The 24,914-nt window shown below is 45.7% G+C and overlaps 1 protein-coding gene across 3 annotated transcripts in view; it reads left to right on the top strand.

Annotated features, from left to right (window-relative positions):
• The window catches only part of LOC135031779 (uncharacterized), a 935,328-nt gene that overhangs the window by 397,363 nt on the left and 513,051 nt on the right, over window positions 1-24,914 (top strand). For all 3 annotated transcript variants that reach the window (XM_063954034.1, XM_063954035.1, XM_063954033.1), the window contains exon 12: window positions 20,542-20,703. In XM_063954034.1, the coding sequence (XP_063810104.1) occupies window positions 20,542-20,703 (162 nt within the window). The remainder of the gene's footprint in view (window positions 1-20,541; window positions 20,704-24,914) is intronic.

The raw sequence follows: 24,914 nt of genomic DNA, 5'->3' as shown, positions 1-24,914 counted from the left end.
TTCACTGCACTGTGCTATTTCACTTATATTCTGGGTGTTATTTCACAGCACTGTGTTATTTCACTTATACTGTATGTGGGTTCTGCTGTATCAGAATGTCTGGCAGAAAGGCTGTGTGTCCCTCATGCAACACAAAGTTTCCCCATCACCGGAGACACAATGGTTGGAGTAATTTGCTTCTGGTGTAAATTATAATCCAAATTAAATATAAAAAAAAACAAAAACCCAAATTAAAATAAAATTAAAATTCATAGTGGGTTTCAAACCCTAGTCTGCCTGAGTGGTTATAAGGCATCAGACCACTGAGCTATCAGCTCTCACCACAAGTATCTCAGGCTATATCTGTATTTTAAACTTGCTAGTTTTCTAGCTAAAATATTCACTTATGTCCCTCTTTATTTCGTGCTACTACAACTGACTGTGTTTAAACCCTTTAGAAACTTTGTAACAATTGTCTGCTATGGTTTTGTTATTTAGTGTTGACATCTTGAGCTAAAGAATATTGTTGCCATTTGATTATATACTTACCTTTATGTATGTTATGCAGAGTATGAGTAATCCATATTCACCTGAATATAATATGTTTGAAATTACCTAGAGGTGCTCTCCATACATGTCACTTATACTTTAAATATGGATGGTTGAACACACTGGACTACCTTCTGATGAAACCGTGCATACTGCGATAAAGGAGAAACGCGTAAAGGGATCCACTGCTTTTATGCTGTCCTGACCACACACATGCTTGTGGTTCCCAGCTATTACTCACTACAGCCTTCAGTCCGGACCTGCGCCCTCCCTCCCCGTGGAAATCACAATGACCGCCGCTCCCACCTGAGTCATCGGATCAACCCACAGAGCGCTGGCCGCGCCGAGACCTGCAAGATCCAGGGGTGAGCTAAATATAGGCGGTGGGGAGGTGGTAGCAAAGCGCCCGCTCCGTGAGCCTGCCGGGCTTACATCCAGCTGTGCATCGCATTCTCAGCACCCTGTGCACAAGCACTGATCTATTTTAACCCAGCTAACCATGCTTGGAGTACTTGAATTGTGCTTAAACATCCATTATTGGAACTCCAGCAGTTTTTCATCTATATATATATATATGTGGACGTTATAACTACATTATGTGGTATTAAGGACAAACATATTACAGTGGTGACCATCAGTGTGTTTCATTGTTCTTATATATTGCTGATATTTTATTACATCTCATCCATTTTATCAATCAGAAATGTATGTGTTTAAATAAATTGTCTTAGACCACAGGTTCTCAAACTCGGTCCTCAGGACCCCACACAGTGCATGTTTTGCAGGTCTCCTCACAGAATCACAAGTGAAATAATTAGCTGTACCTGTGGACCTTTTAAAATGTGTCAGTGAGAAATTAATACACCTGTGCACTTGCTGGGTTACCTGCAAAACATGCACTGTGTGGGGTTCTGAGGACCGAGTTTGAGAGCCACTGTCTTAGACAAATACTTTTTATTGAAACGCTCCCTTGTGCTATTTTGTACTTTTCTTCTTTTGTGTTTTGGTAAGTGCTGCAGAGTACTCATATAGGAGCTGCTTGAACTAAAATTGCTATTATTAAGTGACCAACTAATTATTAATTGATTTAGTGTGCCTGATTTTTAACCATTATATTAGTATAATTATTAGTATAATTGTTATCTATATATAACTCTGTTAAGGGGCTTATAACCAATATTAATTCTGAATTGGCAATTGCCAGCAAAAAAAAGACTGATTCTAAAGATCTGTGGATGATTTTTTCTTTTTCTAGAGCTGTTGACCACAGACTGGCTTCTCAAGCCCCCTGCTGGTCTCCCATAAACACACACTCCCACATGTACTCCAATCTGCTATGAAAATGACATGCCAGATATGGAAGAGGGTCAAGTGAAAGCAGACACTGCTGACAGTACTTGTCTCCCGGTGTAGATGCCCTAATATACTCCATTAGGGAAGTCCTCAATATACGGACAAGGAGGCTGCAGCTGAGGAAGAGTGGCTTTATTGTACAAACTAGGGTTTATCCTGACAAAAAAATGTCAAACCCCAAAGCGGTTACTGAATTCCTTCCCGTTTCCCCTGTGGATAGGAAGGTATGGAAAACCCTCCGATTGTGGACCCCTCAGTGTCCAGGCTGTCACGTTAGCTTGTACTACCTGTCCCTGGGGCTGTCTCCCTAAATGACCCAGCTGACCGTAAACTTGAGACTACTCTCTAATGCATTTACACTGCATTAGATGCCGCACAAATGCCCACCATTGCTTGTGGTTGGATCACATGCAAGGTCAAATGATAATGTAATTGAGGGGTTTAACACTATACCTCAGGGAGAAATCCTGACCCTACTGTAACATATCCAAGATGCTGCTTACTCCATGTGTGTGGCAATCAAGGAGATAGGCCTCATTTATGCCCGTTCCATGGCTATAGCGGTATCAGCACAGCGGATGCTGATTCCATGAAAGGTGTGGAAAATATTCCTTTTACAGGAGATTCCTTGTTTGGGGAAGAAGTAAACTAGTGGATTTCTCCAGCAGGGGCAGGTAAGTCTACCTATCTGCCATCTGCTGCTCCTCAGGCTTGACGTCCCTAACCTGGTCCCTCTCTACAGTCCTTTTGCATGGCAAGGTTAGAGGCAGGGCCAGGGGTGCCTCAAATGTGGCTAGAGGTAATAGAGGTAAATCCTGGAAAATGGCGGCTGCTGGATCTCTGGACCAGACCTCCGGATCTTCCTTCACTAAGCCCTCCGTGTGATGGTTGGCCCCAGCTGCAGGGGGACTTTCAGGTGGGTGCTGGACTACAAAAAATTCAGCCATGTCTGTGCGTATTCTTGCCTGGACCCCTGGATGAGGGTACTCATATTACCGGGCTACCAATGGTACCGAAACCGGACGGTTCGGTACAGCCGCCATTGAACCTCAAATTTTCTGAACCCGTATGTGTGTTCAAGAGGAAAGGGACTTCTTGGTGTCCCTGGATGTCAAGGATGCGTATCTACACATCCCGATATGGCCCCCTCATCAAGTTTAAGATTCGCTGTACTGGACCACCACTTCCAGTTTCAGGCCTTACCATTTGGTCTCTCCACAGCCCCTAGGGTATTCACAAAAGTTGGGAGTCAACATAGTTCCCTACTTGGACGATCTCCTGATAAAGGTGGTGTCCAGGAAGTGTCTGCTGAACAGCATCGACTTGGCTACCCGCCTTCTTACGGATCATGGTTGGAGCCTCAATTTCCAGAAATCTCACCTGGAACCGTCACAAAGGATTCAGTTCCTGGGAATGATACTGGACACAGTGTCTCAGAAGGTGTTCCTCCCCATGGACAAGGTATTGACAATCCAGAAAATGGTTCGCTCGGGGCTCAGACTTCTCTGTTAAACCTTCGCATCCGCCTACTGGGAAAGATGGTGGACTCCTACGAGGAAAACCAGTATGGCAGGTTCATTGCCGGCCGGTCCACCGCGTCGAGGTCACCTCTATCGAGCAAGTCCCTAACACTTTGGGGTTCACACTGGGACGCAGGGCACCCCCAAATCAGCCCAGCCATGAACCCCCCAAAGGCATCACACTAGTGGAAAATCGTGAGGTGTAATAAAGTATAGGAGAAGCATAGGTGGTCGACGCGGTAAGCAAGCCCATATCATTGGCCAATTGTATGCTAACAACCTCTTATTATATTATATATTATATATTGTAATTTACAGTAATGATTGTATAGTGCATCTGCACCCATTTCTTCCCCTGTATTACCATAAAATCTCAGCAGATAGCACCTTTCGTTACAACCACTAGGGTGTGCAGTCTAGACCCATTTCCTCTGTATAGTCTATACCAGTGGTATCCAACCTTAATTGGGGTGTGAGCTACTTTTCGGAAAATAAAACCTCTGAAGGAGCTACCCCCTCCCCCCAATGCGCGTGCGTTCCTGTGAAAGTGGGTGTGGCCTCACAACTACAAGTAATGTCCCCCAGCGTAGTGCCAGATACACAAATAATGCCCCTCAGCAGTGCCAGATACCCAAATAATGCCCCCCAGCAGTGCCAAATACAATGCCCCACCAGTGCCAGATACAATTCCCCCCGCAGTGCCATTTAAAATGCCCCCCCACAGCACCAGATAAAATGACCCCCCCCTACCCGCACAGTGTCCGATACAGTGCCCCACACAGTGCTAACCCTTGCTGGCTTCTTCTACTACAGCCGGTGCTGCTCCTCCTGTATGAGGGACGGAAGGGGAAGAGAGCGCAGCGTGCGCCTCTCCTGTGAAGTCCGGAGAGCGGCTGCGGTGAAGGTGACAGAGTCTCCGGGGGCGGCGGGCATTTAAAATATGGTAGAAACGTTTCTTGGTGTGAGGGTAGAAAATATTCTACTGTGAATTTTCATCTTGCCCATTTTCTGCTCTTCCTGTAAGCAGGCGTGGATATGGGCGTACGCTTGGGCTCCATCAAGGTTCAGATCTCATCTCTCCATCTTCTTCCAGAAACAGCTGGCTGTATTTCTGGAAGTACTAACGTTCCTGAAGGGTGTTCTTCGCATCCAACCGCCCTTTGTCCCTCCCACGGCTCCGTGGGATTTCAATGTGATTCTGACCTTTCAGCAGTCGGACTGGTTTGAAACTCTACACAGGGTGGACTTGACATATCTTACTTGGAAGACTGTTACTGTTACTGGCCTGGGCCTCGGCGAGGCACATGTCAAAATTGGGGGCCTTATCCTGTAAAAGAGCCCTTATTTGATTTTTCATGCGGATAGGGCGGAGCTCAGGACTTGCCCACAGTTTTTGATGAAAGTGGTCTCGGCTTTTCACATTAATCAACCGATAGTGGTTCCAGTACTGTCTGACACATCGGTTGCTACAAAGTCCTTGGACGTGGTTAGGGCTTTGAGGATTTACGTCAAGAAAACAGCTCGTCACAGGAAGCCTGACTCGCTTTTAGTCCTTTATGGCACTACCAATATTGAATGTCCTGCTTCTATGCAGTTCATTGCTCGATGGCTCAGGTTGCCGATTCAACAGGCCTAATCTTCTGCGGCATTGCCTTTGCCGACTTCTATTCAGGCCCACTCCACAAGGTTCTTCCTGGGCGGCTGCCTGGGGCGTCTAGGCCTTACAGTTGTGCCAGGCTGCTTCTTGGTCTGGTTCGAACACGTTTGTGAAGTTCTATAGGTTCGATACCTTGGCCGGTGATGACCTTCAGTTTGGTCAGGCGGTTTTGCAGGGGTCTTAGCACCCTCCCACCCATTCTGGGAGCTTTGGAACTTCCCCAAGGTAACTACGTTTTCCAGTATCCCCTAGGACGTTAAAGAAAATAGGAATTTAGGGGGTCATTCTGACCCGTTTGCTCGCTGCATTTTTGTGCAGCAGAGCGAACGGGTCCCAACTGCGCATGCGGCGCCGGCGCTTGCCAGACGACCGAAGGCCGTAGCAGGGATGCGATCGCCTCTGCCTGATTGACAGGCAGAGGCGATTGCTGAGTGGGAGGGGGCGGAATGGCGGCGTTTGGCCACCGTTTCGTGGGAGCGGTCCGACCAATGCAGGCGTGGCCAACCGAATGGGGGGTCGGCCGCAGTCTCTGCGTGACGTCACACGCAGCCGCTGCGGGCCGGGGAGCGATGAGTAGCCCCCGGCCAGCACGCTTAAGCTGCGCTGGCCAGGAGCTACTCTTGAAGTGCAAAGGCATCGCCGCTGTGCGATGCCTTTGCACTTCTGCGGGGGAAGGGGGGGCCGGACTGACATGCGGGGTGGGATAGCCCTGTGCTGGGCGTACCCCCGTATGTCAAGGAAGATGATCATAGCTGTGCTAAATTTCGATCAACTCGGAATGACTTCCTTAATACCTACTGGTAATTCCTTTTCTTGTAGTCCGTAGGGGATACTGGGTGCCCGCCTAAGTGCTCCGTTTTCTTGTTTACCTGGTTGTAAGTTTCTTGTTTGGGTCTGCTGTTGCTGTCCCTGTTCCTCGTTCTGTTTAGCATTGCTATCCTTCGTTTGGGTTGCACTGTTACCTTTAGTTGTTGTGTGTTGATTTGTTACCTCACCGCTGTTTATGTATATATCCTTCTCTCAAAGTATGTCCGTCTCCTTAGGCACAGTTTTCTTAGACTGAGACTGCAGGAGGGGCATAGAGGGGAGGAGCCAGCACACACTAATGATTTCTTAAAGTGCCAGGCTCCAATGGACCTGATCTATACCCCCACAGTAACTACGTTTCCCAGTATCCCCTTCGGACTACGAGAAAAGAAATTACCGGTAGATATTAAATTCCTATTTTACGCTCCATAGTAGTAACCTCACTAGTATAACATCCAGTATACACACTTCCTTGCCAGTGGCGGAACTTGTGAGCAGTGAGCCCAAGTGCAAAAATATGCTTTGCGCCCCCCTCCTCCCCCACCCTAAGTTCATAATATGCCACACTGCAAAGGGTGACAGGTAGAGGGAGATAGGGAGAGGCAGTGTGTGATGGGAAGAGGCAGTGGGTGACAGGGCGAGGCAGTGATAGGATGACAGCAGTGGGTGATAGAGAGACAGTGACAACAGTGGGTGGTAGGGAGTGGGTGACTCCAGGGAGAGGGTGACTGCAGTGTGTGACAGGGAGAGGCTGATGCCAGGAAGAGAGCGACAGCAGTGTGTGTGGCAGGGAGAGGGTGACGCCAGGGATATGGTGACAGCAGTAGGTGACAGGGAGAGGATGATAGCAGTGGGTGACAGAGAGATGGTGACACCAGGGATAGGCTGACAGAGAGGGTGACGCCAGGGATAGGGTGACAGCAGTAGGTGACGGAGAGGGCAACAGCAGTGGGTGACAGGGATAGAATGATAGCACTGGGTGACATGGAGAGGGTGAGACCAGTGGGTGATAGGGAGAGGGTGACTCCATGGACAGGGTGACAGCAGTGGGTGACCGGGAGACGGTGACTGCAGTGTGTGACAGGTAGAGGCTCCTACCAGGGAGAGAGCGACAGCAGTGTGTGACAGGGAAAGGGTGACGGAGAGGGCAACAGCAGAGGGTGACAGGGAGAGGATGATAGCAGTGGGTGACAGGGAGAGGGTGACCCCAGGTATAGGGTGACAGCAGCCAGTGACTGAGAGGGTGACGACAGGGATAGGGTGATAGCAGTGGTTGACAGATATATAGTATCACCAGAAATGGTGACTCCTTCTTGGGTTTAATGCCGGGGATGGTCACGAGCTCGTGATATCAGATCCCAACGCCTGTGGCAAGGTCAGCCTCAGTAAGGAGCAATTAGGAGAAGAGAGAGGATTGCGGCTACTCCTCCCCCTCCAGCCAGACAGATGCCAGCTCACTCTCAGTCAGCTGCTCTATGTTATTGGGAGATGGGTGGGCAGTGGCAGCATGCAGTATAATGAGTCTCTCTGACTTATTGTAATACTGCAGGACCCTTCACTGCAGCGGGCCCCAGTGCAATGCACCGGCTGCACTGACACTAGTTTTGCCTCTCTCCCTTACAATTAAAACGAATTAAAACTTATCATACATACTGTATAAGTCTCGTAAGAGATCCTACCCTATTATCTTATCTCTTATTATTATCTAATACTTCAAGTCTTTCACCCGTGTTGGCAACTTTTCTAATAGCCCCACTTCTGCAGGTCCTTCACGGCTGAGAAAAATACTATTTACAGTGAGTGTCAGCCCCACTTCTGTAGGTCCTTCATGGCTGAGAAAATTAAAATTTACAGTGAGTGTAAACTTAGTAGAGATGAGTGGGTTTGGTTTCCTGGAATCCAAACCCACCCGAGCTTAGAGGTTTCAGAGCAAATATGATCCCTGGCTTGGGTCTTCCCACCAGGCTCGGATCCGAAAACGAGGCAAAACATTCTCTTAACCACGTCAGATCTCCGGTGTTTTGATCCGGAAGCTATCTCAGTGCTGCCTGTCAGATCCACTCAGCGGCCATGGTAACAGGCCGCTGGTTTGCTAAGAATGACTATCTCTCAGCAAACCAGTGGTCTGTTAAAATGGTAGCGACTACTGACAGGATCCAACAGGCATTAGAGTGACAGAAACCATGAGGGGGACATTGCTGCAATCTTCTGTGCTCCCGCTGTGAGTTATATTACATCTCAGCAGCAGGTGCCCAGCTCCTGTGTGTACAGTCAGTTAACTCAGGCTCCTGGCTCCCGCGGTGACTCTGAAGTCAGAGACATTGCACCAATGAGATTGTAGTCTAGATAAGCAGCACTGCAGCTTGGTTGAAGGTGAGGGGATGATGAGGAGGAGGAGGACAAGAAGGAATGATGATTAATGAGTAAGTTCGTCCCAGTTGCCCGGAGGCAAAATAAATATTGGTGCCCCCTATTTCTTATATTAAGATAAGTGTGTGTGTGTGTGTGTGTGTGTGTGTGTGTGTGTAGTGTTCTGAAAAAAAGTATATACTGTATTTATACATTTAATTGTCTTATTTTAAATCACACATTTCTTAGCAGTCATACCCAGGATTAGAAGCCATGACCTGTTACACTAACGGCAGACACCTTACTGATAGAGATATTTGCTCCTGTATAGGAAGCATGAGAATTCTAACTATATGAAGTTATGTGTAAATGTCAGAGAAGTAACTTCATATAGTTAAAATTCTCATATTTCCTAGACATGAACAAATAGCTTCATCAGTAAGGTGTCTGCTTCCAGTGTAATAGGTCGTGGCTTCTAATCCTGGGTATGACACTTGTAAAATGTGTATATTCAGTATAATAAAGAGGGTGTGATTTGTAAGGTGCAGGGACTAGTGAGGAAGTCGGCCACTGAAGAGATAGCGGCAGCTATCAATTAACTTAATTCAATGGTGTCACAGAATGGGAGGAGAGGTGCCCCACTTCAGAGCAGGAGCCCGGCGGCAGATGACTCCATTGCCTCCCATAGTTCTGCCTCTGAGTAGGAATGAAGAGGAAAAGGAGGAAAGAGGAGAAGAGGCTTTACTGTGGCACAATGTGCATAAGGGCTCTGCTGTCTTGGGTTATATGTATAAGGGCTCTGCTGTCTGGTGTGAGGTATATAAGGGCTCTGCTGTCTGACGTGACGTGTATAAAAGCTCTGTTGTCTGGCGTAACATGTATAAGCAGCACTGCTGTGTGACATAACATAATCTCTACTGTGGTGTAACATTTATAAGTAGAGATACTGTGTGGCGTAACATGTATAAGGGGCTCTTCTGTGGTGTAAAGTGTATAAGTGGCTTCACTGTGGTGTAAGATGTAAAAGGGGTACTACTATGTGGTGTAATGTGAATAACGGATACTACTCTGTGGTGTAATGTGTAAGGTGCCGTGTGTTTTTCCCGCTGCACTGTCACTTAATTTAACCAGCCAGTTTGCTGCAGCCTTTAGCCAATATTGGTGAAAAGTTGAAAACAATATTGTGAGCAGTGAGGTGGTCAAAATTGACTGGAAATTACTGGAAATTAATATTACCGAGATTAAAATACTGTAGGAACTAAAAAGGCCCACAGTATGTGATTATTAGCTGCTTTTATCAAGTTTAAAAAAAATTACAGACACATAAGCAAAACCAAAACATGTAAGGCAGCTTTGGCAAAACTGACTCCACAACCAAAACCCAACGATGAATTAGAACCAAAACCCAACAAAAATGGGCCACCGCACATCTCTGAAACATAGTGGATAAGAGGGTGGAGACCAACCAGCTGCTACAGTACCTGAGGGGGACACTTCCCAATGTAGGAGATTCCAACTGTGAGTGGAGATCTTAATATGAGCACATTATCTCTTTCTGGGACAGTAGTAATCTTTGTGCTCAATCCCCACTCCCAGCACACTTCATAAAGGTTGTAATGAAGGAGCAGTCTACTCTCTGACAGTGCCGAGCTCACTGATTTTGCTTTTACTGGTTGCTTTTGCAATTAGCAAACAAATACTGGCCAGCTTTCTCTTTACAGTGAAATTTGAAATTAAGATAGAACATGCCGCTTCCCAACTTTAAATCTCCCTGCACATTTTCAATATGCCCCACCTGCTTCTATTACAGTCTGCTACATGCAGTCTGTGACTTCAGACTGTAATGTCTGCTTTCTGTGTTACTATCTCACCAGGGTCAGCTCTATTCAGTACAACAGTCCAGTGGCGGAACTAGTGAGTGTTGGGCCCAGATGCAACAACATGCATTGCCCCCCTCATTTAAAGCTAAGAGGCAAAATTTTGGATGCATTGTTGAAGCTGATGTAATATACATAAGTAATATAACATTAATATAATCAAGGTTACATTATATGTGCTGTGACATAATGATCCAAATTCACTTTATTCCATACATGGCATCATGAATTCACATGCCACAAACCAGTGCCCAAGATTCACATTACGTCACACACCAGTTCCCACCATTTCCATTATGCCACACACCAGTGCCCACAATTCACATTACACTAGACAGTAGTGTCCACAATTCATGTTATGCCACACATCAGTGCCCAGAATTCACATTACACCGCACAGTAGTGCCCACAATTCATGTTACCCCACACACCCCTGCCCACAATTCACATGACTCCACACACTACTGCCCACAATTCACATTACACCACAAACAGTGCCCACAATTCACATTACGCAACACAGTAGTGACCCTCATTCACGTTATGCCGCACAGCAGTGGCACTTTTTCACATTATGCCACAGCAGGGCCTCCCCTGTCCGTTTTACCCACATGCACTGCATTTCCTCCTTCTCCTGCATCTTGCCCTGACTATAGGATTTTATAACACCATTCATTCAGAAGCAAATGAGAGAATACACAGAAGCGGAGGAAGCAGTGTGTTCACATTACATAAATGCTACAGAAACAAGTGGATAGGTAGGCCAGTTAGTGGGAGGTTAACGTGTATATGTATTATGTATACATAATATACATACACATACACTACATAAAAATGGGATAAATAGTACATACAGTAATAATGGTATTCATATTAAGTATGTATTACATTTTGCATATGTAGTATGTATACCATTATTAAGCACTATTTATCCCATTTTCTCTATCGTCCTAAGTGGATGCTGGGGTTCCTGAAAGGACCATGGGGAATAGCGGCTCCGCAGGAGACAGGGCACAAAAAAGTAAAGCTTTTACCAGATCAGGTGGTGTGCACTGGCTCCTCCCCCTATGACCCTCCTCCAGACTCCAGTTAGATTTTGTGCCCGAACGAGAAGGGTGCAATCTAGGTGGCTCTCCTAAAGAGCTGCTTAGAGAAAGTTTAGCTTAGGTTTTTTACTTTACAGTGAGTCCTGCTGGCAACAGGATCACTGCAACGAGGGACTTAGGGGAGAAGTAGTGAACTCACCTGCGTGCAGAGTGGATTTGCTGCTTGGCTACTGGACACTAGCTCCAGAGGGACGATCACAGGTACAGCCTGGATGGTCACCGGAGCCGCGCCGCCGGCCCCCTTGCAGACGCTGAAGAGAGAAGAGGTCCAAAATCGGCGGCTGAAGACTCCTGAGTCTTCATAAAGGTAGCGCACAGCACTGCAGCTGTGCGCCATTTTCCTCTCAGCACACTTCACACAACAGTCACTGAGGGTGCAGAGCGCTGGGGGGGGCGCTCTGAGAGGCAAATAAAAACCTTATTAGAGGCAAAAAATACCTCACATATAGCCCACAGAGGCTATATGGAGATATTTAACCCCTGCCTAACTTCAAAAATAGCGGGAGACGAGCCCGCCGTAAAAGGGGCGGGGCCTATCTCCTCAGCACACAGCGCCATTTTCTCTCACAGAAAAGCTGGAGAGAAGGCTCCCAGGCTCTCCCCTGCACTGCACTACAGAAACAGGGTTAAAACAGAGAGGGGGGGCACTGATTTTGGCGATATTGTATATATATAAAAGATGCTATAAGGGAGAAACACTTATATAAGGTTGTCCCTATATAATTATAGCGTTTTTGGTGTGTGCTGGCAGACTCTCCCTCTGTCTCCCCAAAGGGCTAGTGGGTCCTGTCCTCTGTCAGAGCATTCCCGGTGTGTGTGCTGTGTGTCGGTACGTGTGTGTCGACATGTATGAGGACGATGTTGGTGAGGAGGCGGAGAAATTGCCTGTAATGGTGATGTCACTCTCTAGGGAGTCGACACCGGAATGGATGGCTTATTTAGAGAATTACGTGAGAATGTCAACACGCTGCAGGGTCGGTTGACGACATGAGACGGCCGACAATCTATTAGGACCGGTCCAGGCGTCTCAGAAACACCGTCAGGGGTTTTAAAAACGCCCATTTACCTCAGTCGGTCGACACAGACACAGACACGGACACTGAATACAGTGTCGACGGTGAATAAACAAACGTATTTCTCATTAGGGCCACACGTTAAGGGCAATGAAGGAGGTGTTACGTGTTTCTGATACTACAAGTACCACAAGAAAGGGTATTATGTGGGAGTGGAAAAAACTACCTGTAGTTTTTCCTGAATCAGATAAAATAAAATGAAGTGTGTGATGATGCGTAGGGTTACCCCGATAGCAAATATTGGCGTTATACCCTTTCCCGCCAGAAATTAGGGTACGTTGGGAAACACCCCTTAGGGTGATAAGGCGCTCACACGCTTATCAAGTGGCGTTACCGTCTCCAGATACGGCCGCCCTCAAGGAGCCAGCTGATAGGAAGCTGGAAAAATATCCTAAAAAGTATATACACACATACGGTGGTTATACTGCGACCAGCGATCGCCATCAGCCTGGAGATGCAGTGCTGGGTTGGCTTGGTCGGATTCCCTGACTGAAAATATTTTATTCATGTAGAGCATTTAATAGGATGCATTCTATATATATGTATGTGAGATGCACAGAGGGATATTTGCTCTCTGGCATCAAGATAAGTGCGTTGTCCATATCTCCCAGAAGATGTCAGGGACACGACAGTGGTCAGGTGATACAGATCCCATACGGCAGATGGAAGTATTGCTGTATAAAGGGAAGGAGTTATTTGGGGGTCGGTCCATCGGACCTGGGGACCACAGCAACAGCTGGGAAATCCAACCTTTTTTACCCCAAGTTACATCTCAGCTAAAAAAGACACCGTCTTTTCAGCCTCAATCTTTCCTTTCCCATGAGGGCATGCAGGCAAAAGGCCAGTCATATCTGCCCAGACATAGAGGTAAGGGAAGTAGACTGCAGCAGGCAGCCCTTTCCCAGGAAAAGAAGCCCTCCACCGCGTCTGCCAAGTCCTCAGCATGACGCTGGGGCCGTGCAAGCGGACTCAAGGTGGGGGGGTAGTCTCAAGAGTCTCAGGGCGCAGTGGGATCACTCGCAAGTTGACCCCTAGATCGTACGAGTATTATCCCAGGGGTAAAGATTGGAGAGTCGAGACATCTTCTCCTCGCAGGTTCCTGAAGTCTGCTTTACCAACGGCTCCCTCCGACAGGGAGGCAGCATTGGAAACAATTCACAAGCTGTATATCCAGCAGGTGATAATCAAAGTACCCCTCCTACGACAAGGAAAAGGGTATTATTTTTCCACACTATATTGTGGTACTGAAGCCAGACGGCTTGGTGACACATAGTCTAAATCTAAAATGTTTTGAACACTTACATAAAAGGTTCAAATCGAGATAAAGTCACTCAGAGCAGTGATAGCGAACCGGAAAAAAGGGGACTATATGGTGTCCCTGGACATCAAGGATTACCTCCATGTCCAAATTTTGTCCTTCTCATCAAGGGTACCTCTGGTTCGTGGTACAGAACTGTCAATATCAGTTTCAGACGATGCCGTTTGAATTATCCACGGCACCCCGGGCCTTTTTACCAAGGTAATGGCCGAAAAGATGTTTCTTCAAAGAAAAAAGGCATCTAAATTATCCCTTACTTGCACGACCTAAAAAGGGCAAGTTCCAGAGAACAGTTGGAGGTCGGAAGAGCACTATCTAAAGTAGTTCTTCGACGGCACGACTGGATTCTAAATATTCCAAGAATCGCAGCTGTTTTCCGACGATACGTCTGCTGTTCCTAGGGATGATTCTGGACACGGTTCAGAAAAAGGTTTTTCTTCCCGAGGAAAAAGCAAAGGAGTTATCCGACCTGTCAGGAACCTCCTAAAACCAGGAAAGGTGTCTGTACATCAATGCACAAGAGTCCTGGGAAAAATGGTGGCTTTTTACGAAGCAATTCCATTCGGCAGATTCCATGCAAGAATTTTCCAAAGGGATCTGTTGGACAAATGGTCAGGGTCGCATCCTCAGATGCACCTGCGAATAACCCTGTCGCCAAGGACAAGGGTATATCTTCTGTGGTGGTTGCAAAAGGCTCATCTATTGGAGGGCCGCAGATTCGGCATACAGGATTTGATCCTGGTGACCACGGACGCCAGCCTGAGAGGTTGGGGAGCAGTCACACAAGGAAGAAACTTCCAGGGGGTATGGACGAACCTGGAAAAGTCTCTTCACATAAACATTCTGGTACTAAGAGCAATCTAAAATGCTCTAAGCCAGGCGGAACCACTCCTGCAAGGAAAACCGGTGTTGATTCAGTCGGACAACATCACGGCGGTCGCCCATGTAAACAGACAGGGCGGCACAAGAAGCAGGAGTGCAATGGCAGAAGCTGCCAAGATTCTTCGCTGGGCGGAGAATCACGTAATAGCACTGTCAGCAGTGTTCTTCCCGGGCGTGGACAACTGGGAAGCAGACTTCCTCAGCAGACACGATATTCACCCGGGAGAGGGGGGTCTTCATCCAGAAGTCTTCCACATGCTAATAAACTGTTGGGAAAGACCAATGGTAGACATGATGGCGTCTCGCCTCAACAAGAAACTGGACAAGTATTGCGCCAGGTCAAGAGATCCACAGGCAATAGCTGTGGACGCACTGGTAACACCTTGGGTGTACAAATCAGTATATGTGTTTCCTCCTCTGCCTCTCATACCAAAGGTATTGAAGATTATACGGTGAGGAGGAGTAAGAACAATACTAGTGGCTCCGGATTGGCCAAGAAGGACTTGGTACCCGGAACTTCAAGAGTTGGTCACGGACGACCCGTGCCCTCTACTTCTGAGAAGGGACCTGCTACAACAGGGTCCCTGTCTCTTTCAAGACTTACCGCGGCTGCGTTTGACGGCATGGCGGTTGAACGCCAGATCCTAAAAGGGAAAGGCATTCCAGAAGAAGTCATTCCTACCTTGATTAAGGCAAGGAAGGAAGTCACCGCGAAACATTATCACCGCATTTGGCGAAAATATGTCGCGTGGTGCGAGGATCGGAGTGTTCCGACGGAGGAATTTCAACTGGGTCGTTTCCTACATTTCCTACAATCAGGATTGTCTATGGGTCTCAAATTGAGATCTATTAAGGTTCAAATTTCGGCCCTGTCAATATTCTTCCAAAAAGAATTGGCCTCAGTTCCTGAGGTACAGACTTTTGTTAAAGGAGTACTGCATATACAGCCTCCTGTGGTGCCTCCGGTGGCACCGTGGGATCTAAATGTAGTTTTAGATTTCCTCAAATCCCATTGGTTTGAACCATTGAAAAAGGTGGATTTTAAATATCTCACATGGAAAGTGACTATGTTACTGGCCCTGGCTTCCGCCAGGAGAGTATCTGAATTGGCGGCTTTATCTTATAAAAGCCCTTATCTAATCTTCCATTCGGATAGGGCAGAACTGAGGACTCGTCCGCATTTTCTCCCTAAGGTGGTATCAGCGTTTCACCTGAACCAACCTATTGTGGTGCCTGCGGCCACTGGCGACTTGGAGGACTCCAAGTTGTTGGACGTTGTCAGAGCCTTAAAAATATACATTTCAAGGACGGCTGAAGTCAGAAAATCTGACTCGCTGTTGATACTATATGCACCCAACAAGTTGGGTGCCCCTGCTTCTAAGCAGACGATTGCTCGTTGGATTTGTAACACAATTCAACTTGCTCATTCTGTGGCAGGCCTGCCACAGCCTAAATCTGTTAAGGCCCATTCCACAAGGAAGGTGGGCTCATCTTGGGCGGCTGCCCGAGGGGTCTCGGCATTACAATTCTGTCGAGCAGCTACGTGGTCGGGGGAAAACACGTTTGTAAAATTCTACAAATTTGATACCCTGGCAAAAGAGGACTTGGAATTCTCTCATTCGGTGCTGCAGAGTCATCCGCACTCTCCCGCCCGTTTGGGAGCTTTGGTATAATCCCCATGGTCCTTTCAGGAACCCCAGCATCCACTTAGGACGATAGAGAAAATAAGAATTTACTTACCGATAATTCTATTTCTCGGAGTCCGTAGTGGATGCTGGGCGCCCATCCCAAGTGCGGATTATCTGCAATACTGTACATAGTTATTGTTAACAAATTCGGGTTATATTGTTAAGGAGCCATCTTTAAGAGGCTCTTTCTGTTATCATACTGTTAACTGGGTTTAGATCACAAGTTGTACGGTGTGATTGGTGTGGCTGGTATGAGTCTTACCCGGGATTCAAATTGCCTCCCTTATTGTGTACGCTCGTCCGGGCACAGTACCTAACTGGAGTCTGGAGGAGGGTCATAGGGGGAGGAGCCAGTGCACACCACCTGATCTGGTAAAAGCTTTACTTTTTTGTGCCCTGTCTCCTGCGGAGCCGCTATTCCCCATGGTCCTTTCAGGAACCCCAGCATCCACTACGGACTCCGAGAAATAGAATTATCGGTAAGTAAATTCTTATTTTTAAGTAGTCGGTATTCCAGGAATGGCCGAGCTGCCGCAGTTTATATTTAGCACTTTCAGTCTCTACAGTACCTGGCCTGGTGTCCTGGACTCACGCAGTGTGGTGCTTGCCAGAGTAACTGCAGAGCGTGGAAAGGGGCAAGGGCTGCATGCTCCTCCTTCACCTCCCTGGTATGTTTAGCATCAGAGAGGAAGAGACTGGTCAGGATCAGAGATTCAGTTAGTTTAAATGTAAATTTACCACATTCTGTAGTACCATGCTGATTGACTATACTAGTGCTATTACCTGCAGTGCTGCTGAACTATGTACTGTAAGTTAGCCACTTACATAAATATTAGTGCATGTTAACAGTCCAAGTACTTGCAGGAGCATGCTCACTGACAGCTTAATCCGGGGTAAATTAGGTACACACTGTACAATAGTCAGGCCGAGCAGCTGTTTGTCCAAAATTTGTGCCCAATAGCTCCTTTTTTTAAATTATATATATTTAATTTTTTACTAAAATATTGTAAATGATATATAAATAATCAAGACATAAAACACAAAGTAAAGGTGGGTACACACTAGACCATACGCTCCATGGGCCTAATTCAGACCTGATCGCTAGCAGGCGATTTGTGCACTGCTGCGATCAGATAGTTGTCGCCTACAGGGGGAGGAAGAATTTGCTGTACAGGTGTGCGATCGCTTGTGCAGGAGAACTGCACAAACAGAAGTTTGTGCAGTCCCCTGCACTACTCAGGACTTACTCTTCTGCTGCGATGATCGGGGCCGGAGCTGACGTCAGGAATCCTCCCTCCAAACGCCTGGACACTCCTGCGTTTTCCCGGACACTCCTCTAAAGCGGTCAGTTGCCACCCACAAATTACCTCTTCCTGTCAGTCACCTTGCGATCACCCAAGTGATCACATTTTTCGCACCAAATTGTCGCTAACCGGTGCTCCCCGTTGCTGCGGACCGTCGCGCCTGTGCTTTGCGGTGCATACGCATGTGCAGTACAGACCTGATCGCCCGCTGTGCGAAAACGCACAGCAGCGATCAGGTCTGAATTAGGCCCCATGTGCGATATCGTCCAGTGTTCTCCCTTGGTTTTCGGGTGGGCGATATAGTGCGTAAACACTGAATGATATCGCTAACGATATCATCCAGTGACGTTACGCCACGGCTAGCCCATACATGCAGTTTTGGACGATAAGTCCAAATTGAGCTGCATGTACAGAAAACAGATAGGGGCGATAACAACCCAGGGGAGCGTGCATCGTCTATTGGTTGTAGCATACATACTTGGCGATATTTTAAATTATATCACTCAGAAGGCTGAAAATTAGCAATATCGTCCAAAATATCGCCTAGCGTGTATGCACAATAAGTCTTGCTCAGGAAAATAACATGAGTCAACCATCTACTGTATATGATATACATCGGTCACAGTTAAACCAAATAATAGCATACAGAATTACGTAGATAAAGGAACTGCAAGACAAGTTATAGCTTCATAATGCTAGCAGATCAAAACGTGTAAACATCTAAGTATGCAGAATGGATGTGTAAAACTAGACCACTTTGGGGGGGAAAAGAAAAGAAATATCTAAATTAAATAAATGAAGTTAAAAAAACAAACAAAAAAATCCCCATAGTTATGTTTCGTATTAAAAGGGAGGTAATTAACCAGGTGATTTTCAGCATATTGCTTGACCTGAAGCCAAAACCATCTAACCAATGGAGAGAGGCAAAAACAGTAAAATAAACTGCATTGTCTGCCCCACACCTATAGCAAGTGTGAGTAGAGGAGCGCCCCCATAAGGAATCTCCGTGCTGAGTAAGAAACACATGGTGGAATATATTCAGAAACATTTCAGTATACATAGCCAATGGTAACGTCTTACGCAGAGGCATTTTAAGATAGGAGGGGACTCACATGCAGCCTCTGTTGTGGGCCCCCTCCTGTCCGGCAGCAAGTAGACTCTGGGATGCACAGGCCTGCTGGAACATGCCCATTTGTAAATCACTCGGAAATGCCCTCGGCGGCCATTTTCCAAGTGATTTGTGTCTGCACTGCGCAGCTGCCACTTCGGGGATCTCCGGAGTGATAAGTATTATAGATGGGTGCAGGGGCCTGTGTGCACCGCACACACTGTACCCATCATAGAAACGTCTATGGTTTTACATGATACTTAGTTGAAAGTGAAGGAAACTGCGGTAACCATTATTTTAGTCTGTGGAAGAGATTAAATGATCCATATCATCTAGAAAATACAGATACCAATAATTCCTTTTAATTATTAGCTTTGACACTCTTTGGGACATTCAGATCGGAACGATAGTTCATTAATGTGTGCACTGGAAATTGGATGTTATCAAGTTCGTTTGATCTCTCAAAAAGATTGTGTGTGCAATCTCTCAGGTGTGTAACTAGCTTTAGGAGCAAATCAAAATAAGGTACAAAGAGGGAGCAGTTTGCACCTAGAACAAACCATGTTGCAACATGGCTTGCCAAGATGCAAAGTGTTCTCTTGCTGATTTGCTCCTAACTCTGAATCTGGGGGGTAATTCCAAGTTGATCGCAGCAGGAATTTTTTTAGCAGTTGGGCAAAACCATGTGCACTGCAGGGGAGGCAGATATAACATGTGCAAAAAGAGTTAGATTTGGGTGGGTTATTTTATTTCTGTGCAGGGTAAATACTGGCTGCTTTATTTTTACACTGCAAATTAGATTGCAGATTGAATACACCACACCCAAATCTAACTCTCTATGCACATGTTATATCTGCCTCCCCTGCAGTGCACATGGTTTTGCCCAACTGCTAAAAAATTTCCTGCTGCGATCAACTTGGAATTACCCCCCAGGCCCGGTGTTCTTGAGAAACAGCTTTTGACATCATCAAGGTAACAGTGTTCAGTACATTGTGACTCAAACATTACCAATTTGCTGCTCCCAGCACGATATAAGACAGATAGTTACTAGATTTAAGTAGGCAAGTAGTTTTAGTGCCATAACAAACTGGTTTTGCCTTGAAATTAATTGCTGCTTCAAATCTAGCTGCTATCTCGCCAAAATCACACCAGAACCAGCAAATCAAAGCTCATTGGCCCTCATTCCGAGTCGTTCGCTCGGTATTTTTCATCGCATCGCAATGAAAATCCGCTTAGTACGCATGCGCAATGTTCGCACTGCGACTGCGCCAAGTAACTTTGCTATGTAGAAAGTAATTTTACTCACGGCTTTTTCATCGCTCCGGCGAACGTAATGTGATTGACAGGAAATGGGTGTTACTGGGCGGAAACACGGCGTTTCAGGGGCGTGTGGCTGAAAACGCTACCGTTTCCGGAAAAAACGCAGGAGTGGCCGGAGAAACGGTGGGAGTGCCTGGCCGAACGCTGGGTGTGTTTGTGACGTCAACCAGGAACGACAAGCACTGAACTGATCGCACAGGCAGAGTAAGTCTGGAGCTACTCTGAAACTGCTAAGTAGTTAGTAATCGCAATATTGCGAATACATCGGTCGCAATTTTAAGAAGCTAAGATTCACTCCCAGTAGGCGGCGGCTTAGCGTGTGTAACTCTGCTAAATTCGCCTTGCGACCGATCAACTCGGAAAGAGGGCCTATGTACTTCGGACCTGGATCTGAATGATCACGAGATCTGTGCCACAGAAACTTAATCCCATTCCAAAACCTTATTTAAAGAATGCCTAGGACATTTATGACCCAGAGGAGAGTGGGACACAATTTTGTTGCCAATTTTTCCCATTTATTGTATGTGTATTATTAACTGTACTTTGCAATTAGGCTTTTACTCAGACATACTTTTAAAGTTAGGTATTTCAAACTAGAATAACAGAAAAAGCTCAGATGATGGAGTTATTAATCATCTTATTTTTATCCAGTGTTTTGTTAGTTCACTGGATGTGCCTGCAGTGTTGCTCATATGGGATCAGCTGTTCATGCAGAACTGGAATCATAAAGTGATGGAGAGTTTCTGCCTAGTAATACTTATGTTACTGAAAGATTCAATCATGGCTGCCAGAGATTATCCTGCAATCAGACAGGTAAAGCATTGTCATTTCAGAGGGCAGATTCATATCCTTTAATGTGTAATTATGTAAATACATGTTTACCATTGTATAAACCTTCTCAACAGTTGCTAAACAAGTCTATTTGTTTAAAACTGCTTTGTTAATGCAAAATGAGAAACAGAAAGAAAATAACAGAAATTATTGTTTTCTGTTGATTTCAAAGCTGAAAAAGATATTTAATGTAATCTTAAATTTATTTTACGTTTATCAGGGGTGTAATAAGATTCCGGAAGCAGAAAAACCTATTATATTTACAAACTATGTGAACATTACATCTTTTTTAGAGAGGAATTTATGCAGAGTTGCATGCGATCATCGTAAAGCAGCTGGACCAGTCTGAAGTAGGTTTGTCTTCTGCATGCTGAAGGAAGGTCTCCATTGCAGCCTCCGGTGACTAAAAAAGAATCCCATGCATCTTGCGCTTGATTTGTGGGAACAAGTAGAAGTCGCAGGGGGCCAGGTGTGGACTGTACGGCTGATGTCCGAGCTTTTGGATGCTCTCATGGGCCAGAAAATCCACCACCTTCCTTGGCTTGTGGGCAGATGCATTGTTATGATGGCAAAGGACACCACGAGTGTGAGTTCTTGGACGGTGCTTGGAAATGGTTTCCAGCACTTGCGGCAGTCATTGGTTGGCGTACCAGTCCCCAGTGCAGTCATTGGTTGGCGTACCAGTCCCCAGTGGTATGATAGCTACATGACCAGCCTTGACATTGTGCACAGATAAGAACTTCTGTAGTGGCGTATTTCCAGCCAGGGTCCACTGTGCTGACTGTTCTTTAATCTCGAGGTCGAAACTGCAGATCTAGGATTCATCTCCCACTGATGATCTCCCAAACTGAGTTTAAGCGAGCTCCATCAAACCTGGCCAGCATGTTGCAGTACAAAGTCACCCGAGCCTCCTCCTGCTCTCGAGTCAGCTGATGGGGCACCCAGTGTGCAGAAACCTTGCTCATTACAAGTTTTTTGTGGCGTACTGAGCGGATGGATCCCAATAAGATGCCTATCTCTTTCTCTAACTTGGCAAGGTCACCCTGGCGTCCACTTCAACTATGGCCCACACGGCAGCAACATTGTCCTCAGTGATAGCGTATACTGTTCATCCGCAGCGCTCCCCATCTTCCAGGGACCGTCTCCAGCCCTGAAATTCTTCAAACCACTCAAGCACAGTGGTTCAGGACAGTGCTTCCTCTCCAAAAGCAGCTTACAGTTGGTCAAACCTCTCATGCTATCGCAGACCACTCTTTTAGCCATGCAGTATATATATATATATATATATATATATATATATATATATATATATATATATATATACATAATACATATATATCAACCATTTAAAAGCTACACTATTAAGAGCTCCAGATATTTTTATTTGGAATAGTAATAAATAGCTAAAATGTTGACCAATATTAATTTGTCTGTTTTTTTGTGGTACAGGCTAATCTCCCATTTTTTCCCCTTATGTTTATTAGCTGGTTTTTGCAGAAAAAAATAATCGCACCCAATTTCATTAGGGATGACGGAAATTTTAACACTGTATTAGGGCAGTAGGGGTTATTCAGAGTTGTTAGCGAACCAAAAAAGTTAGCAATTGGGCAAAACCATGATGCACTGCAGGAGGGTCAGATGTAACGTGCACAGAGCGTTAGATATGGGTGCGGTGTGTTCAAACTGAAATCGAGATTGCAGTGTAAAAATAAAGCAACCAGTATTTTACCATGCACAAAAACAATATATCCCACCCTAATCTAAATCTCTCTGCACAAGTTACATCTGCCCCCCTGCAGTGCAACATGGTTTTGCACAATTGCTAACTTTTTTTTTTTTGCTAACAACTCTGAATAACCCCCAATATCCAAATAAGCAGTGACCTATAATATTACTGTATACTGTTTTAGTCCTGTGTTATATGTTACTGTATCCTGTGTTATATTTTACTATATATTATGTTATACGTTAAATGTTATTCAGGACTGTAAACTACCCTAGACCTCACTATGGGCCTCATTCAGAGCCGATCGCTGCAACAACAGCGTTCGCACCCTAAAGCCCACTGTGCGAAAGCATCTCACTGGTGCGATCGCCTCTGCTGATTGACAGGCAGAGGCGGTCGCGGGGCGGGAGGGGGCATGCCAGCAACGGTTTAACACGGTTAAACCGTTTGGGGGGCACGGTCCGGAGAACGCAGACTGTCCGAACAGTTTCTGGGGCGGGCCGTGGCAGCTGTGTGACGTCACATGCAGCCACTGCAACCAAAAACATGGCGGGTAGCCAGCTGCCACTGCAGCTAGGTTTCCTAGGCAGGGAGCTACTGGCCAGGTGCAAAAGCATCACTGCTGTGCAATGCTTTTTCACCTCTGCGGGTGGGGGTAGGGCTTGGCATGTGTGGCGGACTAGCCCTGTTTTGGGCGTCTCCCCACATGTCAGAGATTCGGATTGTAGATGTCCTAATTTTAGCACAACTACGGTTAGCTCTGAATCGGGCCTTATGGGTGATATAGTTTTTTTTTTTTCATAAGTCTTTTATTTTAGAAAAAGTATAAAACATAATGACGTATACTATACTATAATCCCAGCCCTTTAGTAACGAAGAAGCCAATGATTAGTCCATCTTATAAAACTCACTTTTATTGATGAATACAGAGTTAATTGAAACACATATTTTGCAGTTACTTTTTGTAGAAAATTATGAAAACATAATTTTTACCCAATTCTTCCCTAAGTCCTCTGTCTTTCCAACTTGTACCTACCTCACTTCTTTTATATATATATATATATATATATATATATATATATTTATTCATGTTTGTGTAATAATATAATTGTTATTCCTAAATGCTTAATAAATATAATTTATATTTTTTTTTACTATGCATAGTTCCCAGCATTCTTGATTATAAATTGGTACATTTTAGTATATGCTGTGATCTGCAAAAACCATACCTCCAAATTGAAAAGCACTACTCTAGGGCTATCTTAACAGCATTGTAGGCCCTAGGAAAGCAAGGCAGTGGGACACTAGAAATGTGAGGCCCTGGGCAACTGCACAGTATGCCTATACGTTAAGATGGCCTGGCTTGCACTACTCTATATTAAGACTTTCACCTCATTAAGACTATCTGGACAATTTGGGACTGTTTGAGATGTATGTTAGTAGTAAGGTGACTGTGTTTTATGATTATTTGTATACAATAGCCTGCTGAAGTGCATGTGTTTCTAGTAAACCAGAATCAGCTTTTTTGCCCAGGTATACTAGCGTATACTATGCTTCCTGTTTACATAGCAGCAGCTGAGTAACAACATGATTGGGGGCATATAGCATATCATCATACAGCATATCATAAAACATACCGCATACATAATTTTGTGGGCACAGAGTAGTGTTACTTTATCAGTCTACTTGTTTAGGCATGCTAGTCTTTGTTCAGCTGACGGACCGCTTCGGGAAAGAATCTTTTTGAGTGCCTAGTAGACTTGGCCGGGTTGGTCCTGTAGCGCCTGCCCGACGGTATCAGTTTGAACAGGTCATGTCCTGGATGCAGCTGGTCACCCGCAATGTTCTCTGCAAGTTTCTTGAGCCTGGATTGGTACAGGTCCTGAACAGAGGGTATGTCGGTTCCGATGATATTTTCCGCCATCCTCACCACCCTTTGGAACCTGCGTCTGTCTTTTTCGCTGATGGAGCTGTACCAGACTATGATTGAGGAGCTTAGTACTGACTCTACGACTGCAGAGTAGAAGAAGAGCAGCATTTTCTCTGGGACGTTGAATTTCCCGAGTTGTCTCAGGAAGAACAGCCTTTGGTGCACCTTTCCTGCGATGGTATCGTGTTGGACCTCCATTTTAGATCTCTGGAGATCTTAGAGCCTAGGGATTTGAAGGAGTACACCAATGGGACTGTGTTGCCGGTGATCACGAGCGGGGGCATGACAGTTGGTTTCCTTCTAAAGTCCACCACTATCTCAACTGTTTCAAGCGGGTTCAAGTCAAGGTTGTTGCTGCCGCACCACAGGGCCAGTCGGTCCACCTCCCGTCGATAGGCAGACTCCTCCCCATCCCTGATTATATCAATGATCGTGGTGTTATCAGCAAATTTTAGGATTTTTACCAAATGCATGAGAAATTGGAAAATATATATGTTCTTATATTCAATTGTGTCATCAAATAGCACAGAATGCTAG

The sequence above is a fragment of the Pseudophryne corroboree genome, chromosome 2 (genome assembly GCF_028390025.1).
Source record: "Pseudophryne corroboree isolate aPseCor3 chromosome 2, aPseCor3.hap2, whole genome shotgun sequence".
NCBI classification, from domain to species: Eukaryota; Metazoa; Chordata; class Amphibia; order Anura; family Myobatrachidae; genus Pseudophryne; species Pseudophryne corroboree.
Note: the sequence above shows the minus strand (reverse complement) of the source record. Positions and strands in the feature narration are given on the sequence as shown.